Here is a 14,067-nt window from a genome sequence, read left to right as displayed (position 1 = left end):
GTACAGGCTCCCCAGTTTGAACTTCCGTACAAAATTTCTTCAAAACATGTGATTTCAGGTGTTTCCCTCGCATGTCTCATTAAGTCATACCAAAGACAGATAATTCGCAAAAAATAAAATAAGAAAAAACAAAACAAAACATACGATACATGCCAATCATTTTTTCCAACCGTTTCCTACAAGATAATATCAACCTAGACTCCATTATTTATGGTCGACTCATGAGAATAGACCCCTTCATGACTTACTTCATACTTTTAAAACATAGATCCAGCACGATGGCTATTTGTTGATTTCCCAACTGATGAAACAGAAGCATTACCATTCCATTTCGTCTTTTATCAATGCGAAAACAGGAGAAAACAAAATTCAAGAAAAACTAATCATACATGTTATTATTTATCACATTTCTGATCCAGATGCCGGAAGCTACGTAAGCAATGAAGTTAAAATAGTGCAGTTGAAACAGTTCAAATATTATTATCAGTGTAAAAATCATATACAATTGTAGAACAGTGAGTAGGATACATCTATTTCAACATGTTATAACAAACATTTTTGCTTCCCTTTTTCAGACACGATACAAGCGTCCAAGAAAGATAAGTTCAAATAAGAAGCTTATAAATTGATGATATATATATAAGCAAAATCCAACGAAAGTTACCCTTTACTGTCGATTAAATGATTGCCATCAGATCTTCTCGATCTTTTTTGTTGTCTCTTTTAATTTTCCTCACCCGCGGAAGACAACCTACCCACCCCGGAAACACGGCACGCTTAGATTTTACCTTGCTAGCCACAGTAGAAAGCTTAGGTAGCTTGCTGGATGGAGGAAAACTGATCTTTGCCTCTGGCTCTTTCGGAATATGAGGAGGAACCTCCTCAATATCCACACTTGCCCTTGAAACCGCACTAAAAGTTGTATCAAATTTTGAATTCATAATTACCTCGACACCACAGTCTGTCACCACGCAATTAACACCTAAAGGCTTGTTGTCCCCACTTACTGTCTGAAATTCGAATTTGAATTCATCAGCTGACATATTTTGACCCATTCTTTCACCAGCACATGGATGTATTTCGGCATCATAGAGGACAAAAATGTGCTCCCTTTCAACTGTTGGAGCTTCTGCCGGATTCCAACACTTGAAAACTTTCTCTATTTTATCTAAGTGGCCTTCCTTGGTCTCCCATGTGCATATGCACCTAATGCCCAAACCCACGTCATTGTGGCAATCATCCCTAAATGATACTATAACTGACATAGCAAAACCTGAGAGAGCCTTTCGCGTGAAAGGAGCAAGCTCTACCACAGCAAATGCACTAGCTTGCCAATCAAAGGACCCTGGATACACGTCTGCAGGAAAACATATGTTGAATGCAGGTGCTTTAATGTGTTCCTGTTTCAACAAGACCATGTCCAATCAGATAATCAATACCTGGGAGTATATCCACATGTGGCAAGAAATGAGAGATATACCTGATTTTGTTCTTTGACTAACTTAATTACTCTAGTCAGGCCTTTCGCTAGAAATTCAATGGATGTTTCTAAAGACAAACGAAAACAATTACTGAATGTCTAGTGTCGAGGAAGCTGCTCAAAGAGCAACCAAACTGACTTCAGAAGGTAACAATCATGAGCATTCAAGAACTCTAGACTTTCCGGAAAATATGGCAATTCTCGTATGCTTGTTCCAGCAAGATATAGCTCTTTCATGTTTCTTGGGAAACACTTAATTTCCTCAAGGTGTAAGCAGCCAGACAGATCAAGAACTTGGAGAGATTCTAAATTATACATGTCAGGCAAACTTCGCAGATGAAAACAATCTTTTATATTCAAGCGGACTAGCTTGCGAAAACCTTGATCATATGGGCTAACTTTAATCAATTTTTTTGCCTTTTCCAAATCGACATGCTCAAGACCCGGGAAGTTTTTCATATGATTCATAAGCTCTTTGCAGTTTGGTCGAGAGGAGCCGGCCACAATGGATATTGGTATCTCTTCTATGCTAGTTCCCTGGAGATTTAATTCCTCGATATGTGGTGGAAGCCCTGGGACAGTTTTAATACTTCTGCAACCTGTGAGATTTAAAACTCGGAGATGCTGTGATTTCGTCATGGCTGGAAAACTCTCCAACCTTGTACAACCTTGGAGATCAATCAGCTCGATACTTTGAGCTTCAAAAGGTATATCAAATTCAACTAGCTGCTGGGAATGACAAAGCCTGATCCTCTTCAACATCTCGAGGTTCTGAACAAAAACCAAAATTAGTAACAGCTGTAATGCATTATGTGGGTGAAAGATGGATATATTGCCTACCTTGGTTCTTGCCCTGAGTTTTTTAAGCTGACTATAAGGCATATTAAGTTCGACAAGTTCATGGAGGTCAAAACCTTGAGGCAAGTATTCGAAAGGATAATTCTCCCAGTGGAGGAGCCTTAGCTCACAAGGCAGAGAATTGAGGCCCTTGGGAAAGTTGAGCCGTGGAGCATTTTCGGAGTAGGAGTTGTATACCTTTAGGAATCTTAGACTGACCATCTTCTTGAAGGCATCAGGGTTGACATCAAATATCAAGCTTGATGTGTCCAGAGATATATCCCTTCGATGTCTCCAGCAACCTGCAAGGACAAGGGAAGCCGATAGATCAAGAAGTTTGGCTTATTTTCAAAGCCTGAGATTTGTAAAAGTCCCCCGCGTTCAATCATTTTTGAGTTCAATTCTATGGTGTTGTAAATATATTCTCATCCTCGCATCGCATCCAGATCCAATCCAAGGTTGAAACTTGAAAGTAGTATTAAATTACCTTGATTGGTTCCCTGCGGAATATCCAGTTTCCAGCAGCATTATCATCCACTCCTGATCGATAACCGATGGATCAACACCGTAGAACACAGGAGTCACCTTGTGGCCGTTGTTCCTTCGAAGCTCAAGAACCTTGGCGAAATTATCAACCCAAGTAAGGGAGAAGGCGTTGCTCTCGGAGAAAACTACCACCGAAAGCGTAGCTCCCTGATTCCGATAATCGAGATCTGTATCCGCAAACACAGAGATAGAGATACCTTCGCGGCGTAAAGCGGCGGAGAGGTGGCTGACGAAAGAGTACCGTGCTGTCTCCTCGCAGATGATGTTGACGCTGGAATTCAAAATTGGATTCTTTGATTCAGCACCATAAAGGTCGACCAAGAAGCTCTAGAAAGATGCGAGCACAAAGCTCTAATGAGATGCTTCAAAGTGTTTGGAAAGAGAGCTTTGATGGTCTTAGTCAGCAACAAAAAGATACACTTCTTGACATAGCTTGCTTCAGGTCGCTGGACAAGAATTATGTAGCAAGTTTATTAGATTCACATGATCCAAATTCCACTGACGCTAGGATTGAAATTCAGAAACTAATGAACAAGTTTCTGATTACTATATCTGCCGGCAAAATAGAAAAGGGCGACGAAGGTTGGTAGGGAAGCCACTGCACCGGATGGAAAAGGGCGACGAAGGTTGTGGGACTATCATACGATAATTGATGTGTTAGAGAACAATAAGGTAATATTAACTTCTTGAATTTATTATATTACCTTCAAGTTGTTCTGAGTAAGGTAATTGTTTTGGTTTTTTTATTGGTGTTATTAGCTCATGTCTTGTTTGTCACTGATTAATGATTATAGGGAGTTTCAAGTGTCAGATCTATCTTCCTTGACTTGGCTGATCTTAACATGAAGAAGAGCTTACACAGTCAAGCATTTGTCTTGATGCGCAATATGCGGTACCTCAAAATCTACAACACCTATTGTCTTCAAGAATGTGATCGTCACATTATGTTAAACTTCCCGGATGGGCTCGAGCTCCCATTAGATGAGTTGCGATGTCTCCATTGGCTGAAATTCCCATTGCAAGAACTTCCACCAGATTTTAACCCCAAAAATCTTGTGGACCTTAAGCTTCATTACAGCGAGATTGAACGAGTTTGGGACGGTAACAAGGTACGTAATTAGTTGACTCTTTTTCACTTCTCTTAGAATTGAATTTTTGTTGTACTGCACTTTTAGTCAGTTGATTCTTTTTCTTTGGTCCAACGTAGTTAGCTGGTTAAGTTGTGGCTAGAGTCATCTTGTGTACTGTTAACGGGTGGCTGACTCTCTTTCATTCACAACAGGATGTATCTAAACTTAAATGGATCGACTTCAACCATTCAAGAAAGTTGAGTACCTTGTCAGGATTAGCGGAGGCTCGAAATCTTCAAGAGTTGAACCTTGAAGGCTGCATAGCGTTGGACACATTGCCCCAGGATATGGAAAATATGAAGTGTCTTGTTTTCTTGAACCTCAGAGGCTGCACAAGTCTTAAGCATCTTCCAGAGATTAACTTAATATCTCTGGAAACTCTCATCCTCAGCGACTGTTCAAAATTTAAGGTATTTAAGGTGCTTTCAGGAAAACTAGAAGCAATATACTTGGATGGCACTGCGATAAAGGAACTTCCTTCAGACATTCGGAATCTCCAAAGACTTGCAGTATTAAACATGAAAGGCTGCAAGAAACTGAAAAAGCTTCCTGACAGTCTCGGTGAACTTAAAGCTCTTCAAGAACTGATACTCTCTGGCTGTTCAAAGCTCAAAAGTTTTCCAGAAGTTGGGGAAAACATGAACCGTCTAGAGATTTTACTTCTAGATGAAACTGCTATCAAAGAGATGCCAAATATATTCTCACTGAGGCGCTTATGCTTAAGCAGAAACGAAAAGATTTGTTGCCTACCAGAGAACCTCAGCCGATTTTTTGGACTAAAATGGCTTGATATGAAGAACTGTAGAAGCCTTACATATCTTCCTAAGCTTCCACCAAACCTGCAGTGCTTAGATGCACATGGATGTAGCTCACTGAAAAGTATTGCACAACCACTTGCACATGTTATGGCGACAGAGCATATTCATTCGACTTTCATTTTCACAAACTGCGTCAAATTGGAACAAGCTGCAAAGGAGGAAATTTCATCCTATGCTCAAAGGAAATGTCAGCTACTACCAAGTGCACTTAAACTCGGCAATAAGGTATTTTTCTCTCTCTCTATCTTTCGGAAACCCAGATTTACTGACGTGTCTCCTCTACAATTTCGCAGGAACTTGTTCCTGAGATTTTGTTCAGCACTTGCTTTCCTGGAGGTGAAATAACTTCATGGTTTAATCACGAAGCAATTGGATGTAAGATAAACTTTGAATCGCCCCAACATTGGAAGTACAATAAGCTCTCTGGGATAGCCTTTTGTGCTGTTGTCTCATTCCAAAACTGCCAAGATCAAAGCAGAACAGAACGAGAGCAAACCAACAACTTGTCAGCGAAATTCACTTGTAAATCCATAATTGGAGATAAGCCTTGCACCGAAACGACTTGGAAAGTTGGACGCTGGACTGAACAGGGAAAGAAAACAGAGACGATTGAGTCAGATCATCTCTTCATTGGCTACACCAACTGCTTTCACCTCAGAAAACATATTGAAGACCAGCACCCCAATCAATGTTCTCCGATTGTGGCATTCCTTGAGTTTAGTGTGACCAACATCAACACTAGTGGGGAAGCAAGGTTTGAGGTGTTGAAATCTGGTTTCAGTTTTGTGTTTGAACCTGATGAGAACAAAAATATATTCCGGGATGCAAACTCTGATGCAAGTCCAAGGGATGACGATATCTCATGTGAAGCAACAATCATCAACGAAACTCCAAGAACTAATGGTTTTCTCATGGGTCAAGCCAATGGTGTGATGAATCACCAAATGGCGAATGGCAAACCAAGTGAAGCTCATTCTTACACCAGACTTCAGCAGGGAATAACAAATATTCAACATTGATCAAAATGTTGTTCAGCTCCAAGAAGGAATATCTCCATAGAGGAATATTGATCTTATTGTATCTCCATTTTGAATTTCTCTCTCTCTCAACTGCTGTCCAGCTTGGTCCTGACCTTTCGCCACCTAGCCATCACACCAGCGTCACAGCGTGCTTATTAAATTCAACGTCCATCGAGTGCCAAAGTCACAGAATGGGCATGTCACCCACATACTCCTGCCAAATGCAAAAATAACTGATTTCCTTATTGCCGCTGGATTGGACTGATACAAAGGCAGACCACGATAGGAATAAGAATCAGAACAATTAGCCATAAGTGAATAAGACATTTCTAACAATGACACCACCAGAAGAGAAAAACTGACCCTGTTTATGCCACATACTTAAACAAGTCACTTGACTTAAACTCTACAATAGACTTATAACCAAATGTTGCACCAACGGGGATGAGCACTTTTCATTTTCACCTTAGAACAACCTAAGGAAAAATCAAATTTCAAATGGAGACAATAATTAATGTGGGACTGACAATAATTTCAAATGGAGACATTTCAAAAAGCTTGGATCGACGGAGTTAGCAAAACTAAATCAGCACACAAATTAACAAACGAAGACGACAGAGTATACATATCAGAAGCGGATATATAAAACCCAAAACTCGATGATTCTGAAAGAGAGAGAACAAGGATATATAATTTAACNAAAAAAAAAAAAAAAAAAAAAAAAATTGACGACAATATAAACGAACTTACAGTCTGGAGAATGAGGGGATTGCAATTCGGAGAAACAATGTGGCGGGGTCGGAGGAGAAGAAGAAGAGGGTTGAGAGAGAGGGTCGTGAAGCCGGAACGTTTAAACACACACACAGCACAGCAGCTCACAGGGAAACAACAAAAATCTCGAAAACTAAACATTAGTCTCTAGTGGGCTTTTATGGGCCTTTAAAATATTTGGTTTATTCCGCCTTTCAATTTAAACGTCGAGCTACTGAGGAATCTTAATTTATTTATTAGTGGTCGAATGTGTCAATTTGATTTTGAAGGTTCGACCTCTAGACCTACACAAGACAATGATTAGTTGACGAAAATGAGCATATAAAAGAAATTGATGGCCTGATGTCGAAAATGAGCATATAATAGTTTAACTCCTACCTCATGACTTTACTCTTTCTTTAACTTGAACTCTTAGCCTCAATGCTAGTTGAGTCACCACCTTTATTGGTCTCAGTAGGCTCGGGATGGCTCACACCGTACGTAGAACTGTAGAAGAAGAGTAGAAGACACTCCAAGGCAGATCTACATTGATATAGGGTGGCGCATGTGTCCCACACTAAGTTAAAAGATTTTTGACCATTAACAATTATAGTTTCTTAGCTTAGAGTAGGCGATGACAATTAGTGGGCCACAATCCCAAAATAATTTAGGCTAACAAATTAACAAAAAACAAAAAAAAGAAACAAAAATAGGTGACACTGAGCTTCAAACTCATTACCTCAGCATCAATATTTACACATTTTACCAACTGAGCTAAAGGAAATTTTGAAAAATATAGGGACGAAACTTATCCCATAAACAGCCGCAAGCACATGTTTGGCTTGCTTGGCCTCAAGACTGTCTCTAGGCTTTAGTCTACTGTCTGTCCCATGCTAATCTACCCCATGCTAGTCTCCTAGCTCATTTGACATAGGCACGTCCTATGTCTTTGTTAGTGTCTTTCCAACATGTTTTTATTTTATTTTTTTATTATGATTGACAGATTGAGTATATTATTTTCTACTTCTGATAATTTAACTCTTGATAAATTTTAAAAGCATCATTTTAATAGTAAAGATTACATTTGAATTAAAAAAAAATGTCGGTCCAGTTAGTAACTTAGTAAACATATATTATCTATTTTGTAATTCATTTCATATTTTAGAGTTAAAATTAATCTAATATTATTTAGATATGTGAATTCAAATAATAATTCAAATAATAGTTTCTAGGGGTGTTGTCTGACTCTTTATAGTATAACCAATTGATTCTTTTTCTTTTCATTTTCCCAGGATGCATCAAAACTAAAATGGATTAATTTGAATCACTCAAAGAAGTTGAACACTTTGGCGGGGTTAGGAAAGGCTCGAAATCTTCAAGAATTAAATCTTGAAGGTTGCACGGCATTGAGAGAGTTGCATGTGGATATGGAAAACATGAAGTGTCTTGTTTCTTTGAACCTGAGAAGATGCACAAGCCTTGAGTCTCTTTCAAAGATTAAATTGATCTCTTTGAAAACACTTATCCTCAGTGACTGCTCAAAATGAAAAACCTTTCAGGTCATTTCAGATAAGCTAGAAGCTCTATACTTGGATGGCACTGCAATAAAGGAACATCCTTGTGACATTCGGATCCTTCAAAGACTTGTTTTGTTGAACATGAAAGGCTGCAAGAAGCTGAAAAGGCTCCCTGAAAGTCTTGGTGAGCTGAAAGCTCTTGAAGAACTTGTACTTTTTGGTTGTATAAAGCTCGAAGAATTTCCTAAAAGTGGGGAAAACTTAAGCCGTTTGGAGATTTTGCTTTTGGATGAGACATCCATTGAAGAGATACCAGAAATAGTCTCAGTGCGGCATCTGTGTTTAAGCATGAATAAAAAGATCAGCTGCCTTCCGTATCTAATCAAGAAATTTTCTCAACTTCAGTGGCTTGATTTGAAGTATTGTAAGACTCTTACACATGTTCCTCAGCTTCCACCAAATCTTCAGTGTTTAGATGTACGTGGCTGTAGCTTACTGAAAACAGTTGCAAACCCACTGGTATGTTCTATTATTAATTCCACGTTCATTTTCACTTACTGCAATAAATTGGAACAAGATGCAAAGGGCCAGTGGCAGACCACCACCTACATTGAAAGTTCTGGTAACGTACATCCCAGATGAATCATATTCTTCCCAGACATCTGGTATTGACTCCACTCGTTTGTGTTAAATTCATCAACTTCAAGCCATAAAAAGACCTTGCTGAGTTCCTCTGTTTTCACACTATTTTATTCATTGGAACTCCTCTGTATTGGTATCTTAATTGTGCAGTTATCTCTCTGTTCTCATCTTAGATGATTTGGCTTGGGATTTAGGGTGTTACAGAATGGTTTAGGATTTAATAAAATTTCATGGTATATGGTTTCGATACATGCCAGATGAAAGAAAAATCGAACCCCATACAAAGACAATTATCAACACATACCTGAGTTCATTCCTAACAATGTTTTTGCTGAAATTCTTCAACAGACACACTTTAGATCACTTAGCTTAAAACTCTACAATAGAGTGTTAAGACCAAATGTCGCATTAAGGAGCTGAGCATCTCTGCCGTTTCACCTTAATACAATGCAATGGATAATTCAAATTCTCACTACTGAGGCACTATACTAGTATATACTATATACTCTTTAGAAGTTAGATTCCCCATTGCTATGCCAGCAAACAGAGCATTTGACTACGACTCTAACATCAACCGCCCCATAAACCTCTGAGCTTTCCGTTTTCATATCAAAACATCAAGTAGCAGACAATAAAACTCTTCACATCAATCGGACCAAACAAAAAAAATGGGCAAGCCTTATTATGCATAATTGCATATAAAGAATAGCAACATCATAGATCACCAAGAAGAGAGCTACATTCCCACAATCGATAAACTATAAATCTAAAATTTTTAAAGATAAAGCTGGGACATTTAAACCCAAAAACAGAGGAAAAAAAGGTTGAAGCTTTTTTATAAACTGCAAACTTGGTCCATTCATTAATCAATCAAACACATAAAGCCAACACAAACATCAAAAAACTGAAAACACATTAACAGAAACAAACAACAGCAAAAGCTGTCAAACTAGATTACAACCATCCCAGCAGCAGATAAACTCATACCCAACTAGGCAGCGTCTGGAACTAAGTCTCCTGCAGGAGAAGCAGCAGCAGCGGCGGCACCACCGTCATCAGAAGCAAGAGTGAACGGAGTCCACTCCGCCGGGAGAGGAGGAAGAGGAGCATAAACAGTAGGCTTTCTCTTAACGTCCCAAGGCTGAGTCTTCTTCGGCCTTGACTTCCTGTGATGCGCAGTCGATTTCTTCTGCGGCCTCGACGAACACTCAATCACCATCCCTAATCCTCCTCCTACTCCATTCCCCAATTTCGGAACTTGGAATTGGCGGAGAACCGGAGAAGCAGCAGCGACGGTGACGATTCCGGTGCCAAAGATCGCTGACACAGACATTGTTTCCTTATCTTTTTGTGTAAGTGAGAGAAGAAGTGAGTATGAGCCTCTTCCTTTGGATTAGAAGAGAACATATCTTGTTTGCATTCAAAGTTTAGTGGGCTTTTCTAATATTGGGCTTTTAAGTATCTATTAGGCCTTTTAAGAATATATAGCCCATAGTTTCAACGGTTTTTAATTAATTTTCTACTTTCAAGCCTACAATTATATAAGAGTAAATGTTGAGATGGCGCTATGTTCGCACTATATACGGAGAAGAAATTATTTCATCAAGTGTAATGCTTGAAACTTGGAAGTGTAAAAATGGCTTATGTTGTTAATAAACTGAATTTTAAAAACATACTACGAGTACGATCAGTGGCAGAGCTAGTGAAGGAAGAGGGGTGTCAACTAACTTCCATAAAATTTATAAAATTTTCTAATTTAGGCTTGTATATATATTATATATATAATGGCAAATTTGGTTTGTTTTTAGTGAATTGACATCCATGTCTCAGGTTTTACTACTTTTTGACCCCCTTTTTTTGTCTAATTTTTTTTTTAAATTATATAATCTCTTTAAGTTTTTAATAAAAACTTCCATAATTTTACATATTATTAATATGTGACCCTCATAATCTATTATTCTGGCATTGTCACTGAGTATTATGTTAAAGATCTACGCAATAGATGTACAAACAAAAAATTCGAAAATTCGATTATACGAGAAACTACTACATCTCAAGTCTCTCTGTTGTACCCATGGACCCTAAAACTAATGAAAAAGAATAACAAATTATACTGTCTTTTTAAAAATATACGATCTTTTAGAGATTTTGTTTCATTTCATTTCATATAATATTTTATTGTTTCTATGCAAATTATAATTTATAAATGTATTTGATACTTTGGGGCTATTTTGCAAATTTTATGCTAAGTAACATCATTATTCTATGTTAGGTAGATTGAAGAAATCCAGAAATAATGAATGAGTTCTTAAAACAAGATCTTGCAAAGTTAGAAATAATTATCTTGGACTGGTTAATTTTGTGGCCATGCCAAATTCTAGTTTGAGTTTATACTAATTTTGTATTACCGTATAATATATAGCGAATATTAGTATATTACACTAGATGAAGTGACATTGTAGCTAGTACAATCATTTGGTTTTAGGTGGCTATTTAGGGTTTTACAATCTGCCAAAGCGATCAAATAATAAATATATTTTGTCCAAAACCTGTCCAGTCGTTATGGTTATGTATTAATTCAATAACAAGCCTAAATTAGGCTTTAAACTAGCTACTATCACCAACCTAACCAATTTCGCATTCTCCACCTCTAATCCCTATATTATCATTATAACACAATTAACAGCTGAAATTGCGATTACCATGAAAATTACTCTCTTCTTTACGTAGACTCAACAAACATTTGCTAAAATTATGGCCAAAAGCTTGAGATTTGATTTCTTCTACGTGACTAGCATTATCCAATACATTCACAAAATCCACGTGCATCCGATTATCACCCCTTATTTTGTTGTCGGCGAATAATTCTTGGTTTCTTTACTTACAATATATAACAGTACTACATATCTCTACATATCAACAGCTCAACCACTCGATTACTAGTACGAATAGATTATATATGTTGGTTAGATCAAATTAGGCAACACAAAAACCTATGGTGCCCATTGCATTATATAAGTTTCACAAACCTTATCCTTATCTTGGTACCGTTGAAATTATAACCGCGAGATAAACTTATCCAAATGTTTGTTTTTCTAAACCCACTTATCATTTATCAGTACATTTCAATCATTTTAAACGAAGTCATTAGCCGTAGACAGTTTAATAGTTTTATACGCAAATATAAAAAGATATGATATACGAAGTCATATAATGGTTATATATAAGCAAATATTAGTCCTATTTACAGGTAAGTGTCTTGTAATAAAGGCCTAATTTGAGCCAGTTTTAGTCATGTGATATTTATTTTTTTGGGGTAAGCTTTGGTACATCGAGAAGAGAACCATATGAATCAATCGCTCTCGTCTCTTTGCATTATTTTATTCTCTTGGAATAAGAGTTTATATTTTGTATTGCACTGCCATGCCAGCTAGATGAATATACCAGGAATCTTTGGATTCCTTCTCATTTATCGACATAAATTTGCGACCAAAATAATAAACTACCGATTCTGGTTGGAAGTATATGTATATGAACAAGTATTAAAAAGAAATAACCGATAATAGACAAAAATAATATTTGTTATATGAAGAACTAACAGAAAGACAAAGTATCAATTACGTTGCATAACAATTCATGTGACTACAACTAAACGTTGTGTCAATATAGAGTAGATGACATCTGCTATAAATACAAGAAGAATAACTAGTTTTTCACGAATATGGAAAATATACTACTAACTTAGTTTCAATGATATTTATCAGAAAAAAAAAACAATAAAACTAAGTTTCAATTATCTCAAATTATGGATAGAAAGAAGCCGACGGTTTTTTTTTCACTAAAAATAAAAGGCGCCGGCGGTCCAAGAAATTTATTCCTTAAATTCCTTAACGATGCAAGAAATCACAAGAATGTGGATATATGATTATGTTTGAAGAGTCGTGACTCGTGATCGGTTGGGATTACGTTGCAAATTGTCGCTTTGATACTCTTCCATGATACAACTTCTTAATCATATCAATCGACCTTTAGGTTTGGAGTTTTCTCTATTTTATTATTTTTCGAATCCTAGTTTCATTAATTGTGTCAATCATATCATCACTCTATTTGATAACTTATACAACCATGTGCTATATAATAATCATTTTTTTTTCTAGGCCTAAAACGTTAGGCAAAATTAGAAGAAAAATTATCTTCTTTTTCTTTTTTATATAGAAACCTATGAACCTAAGTTGGTGATTAATTCAGCACAATCTTTCTTACTCAAGTTAATGTGTTTTTTTCTATTAATATTTTCTGTTGACTACTATTTTGAATCGAATATTATTACTTATAAGCCTAATTTTCTACTACAACTATATATCTTAGTTTTGTATATTTTTTTTATAAAAAAAAATCTACTACATTAATCCTTAACTTCTTATAGTATAGATTATTACTGTCACAAATGTCATGACACGTTGATTTGCATGCCTCGAGACAATTACACTAGAAAATTGAACTCCAAGTTGGACAATAACACACTACGTACAAATTGTATAGTACATGAATATCTCGTAAAAACCAATATAACAGATAACGAGTTTTATAAAAACACTTTATCAACTTCGATTTTTCTTCCTTTGTGTGAATAATAATTGAATGTAACCTCCCCCACTTAATATATATTTCCCATAAAAAGACAATAATTTCCCCTACCCACATCCGCATGAAAAAAAAAGAATATTATATTTTCCGAAATGTATTAACAATTCAAAATTCCACACAAAAATATTACAAAAATAAAAAATAAAAAATAGTACAATTTTCTCATTATTATATCAAAAACCTAACACCCCTCATTATTGCTCCCACTTAGCAATCCGCTTCCGTGAATGGCAAGTCTCTTCTCCTCACGTCTCAGCTTTCGTTCGCTCTCTCTCCTCATCAACCTCTTCTTCGTCTTCCTCATCTATCTCCATTTCGCTTCACAAAATCCTCCTTCTCACTCCGGATCCATAGAAGCCTTAAATTCTCTCGTCGGCGGCGACAGTGACAGCTGCAGCGGAGGACTCGCAGCCCTCGACGACCACCGTTCGAAGTGTTCTTACATTAAATCTAAATCAAAATGTGGCCCACAAGGTTACATAGACTATCTCAAGATTTTCTTCTGCATCTTCGGACAATCCCCTGTTTTGGGCCATCTAGTTTTATCCGTCTGGTTGTTTGTTCTGTTCTACTTGCTCGGAGACACGGCCGCGAGTTACTTCTGTCCTTCTTTGGACAGCTTATCTAAGGTTTTGAAGCTGTCTCCTACAATGGCTGGAGTCACGCTTCTCTCTCTAGGAA

At 37.1% G+C, this 14,067-nt stretch overlaps 3 protein-coding genes across 3 annotated transcripts; 1 reads left to right on the top strand and 2 right to left on the bottom strand.

Moving 5' to 3' along the window:
* LOC104735838 (probable WRKY transcription factor 16) lies at positions 456–3,293 on the bottom strand. Its single transcript, XM_019234513.1, has 6 exons — positions 3,282–3,293; positions 2,870–3,190; positions 2,805–2,817; positions 2,321–2,619; positions 1,481–2,251; positions 456–1,400 (listed from the first exon to the last, which is right to left on the bottom strand). The coding sequence occupies exons 1-5, from the start codon at positions 3,291–3,293 to the stop codon at positions 1,580–1,582; spliced, it is 1,317 nt and encodes a 438-aa protein (XP_019090058.1). The 3' UTR covers positions 456–1,400; positions 1,481–1,579.
* LOC104735839 (disease resistance-like protein CSA1) lies at positions 4,281–5,830 on the top strand. The gene is made up of 2 exons (XM_019234512.1): positions 4,281–5,036; positions 5,105–5,830. Exons 1-2 carry the CDS (start codon positions 4,281–4,283, stop codon positions 5,828–5,830), a joined length of 1,482 nt encoding a protein of 493 aa, XP_019090057.1.
* On the bottom strand, positions 9,549–10,114 carry LOC104735837 (50S ribosomal protein 6, chloroplastic-like). The gene has a single exon (XM_010455688.2). The coding sequence runs from the start codon at positions 10,070–10,072 to the stop codon at positions 9,731–9,733; it is 342 nt and encodes a 113-aa protein (XP_010453990.1). The 5' UTR covers positions 10,073–10,114; the 3' UTR covers positions 9,549–9,730.

This window comes from Camelina sativa, chromosome 13, assembly GCF_000633955.1.
Source record: "Camelina sativa cultivar DH55 chromosome 13, Cs, whole genome shotgun sequence".
NCBI classification, from domain to species: Eukaryota; Viridiplantae; Streptophyta; class Magnoliopsida; order Brassicales; family Brassicaceae; genus Camelina; species Camelina sativa.
Note: the sequence above shows the minus strand (reverse complement) of the source record. Positions and strands in the feature narration are given on the sequence as shown.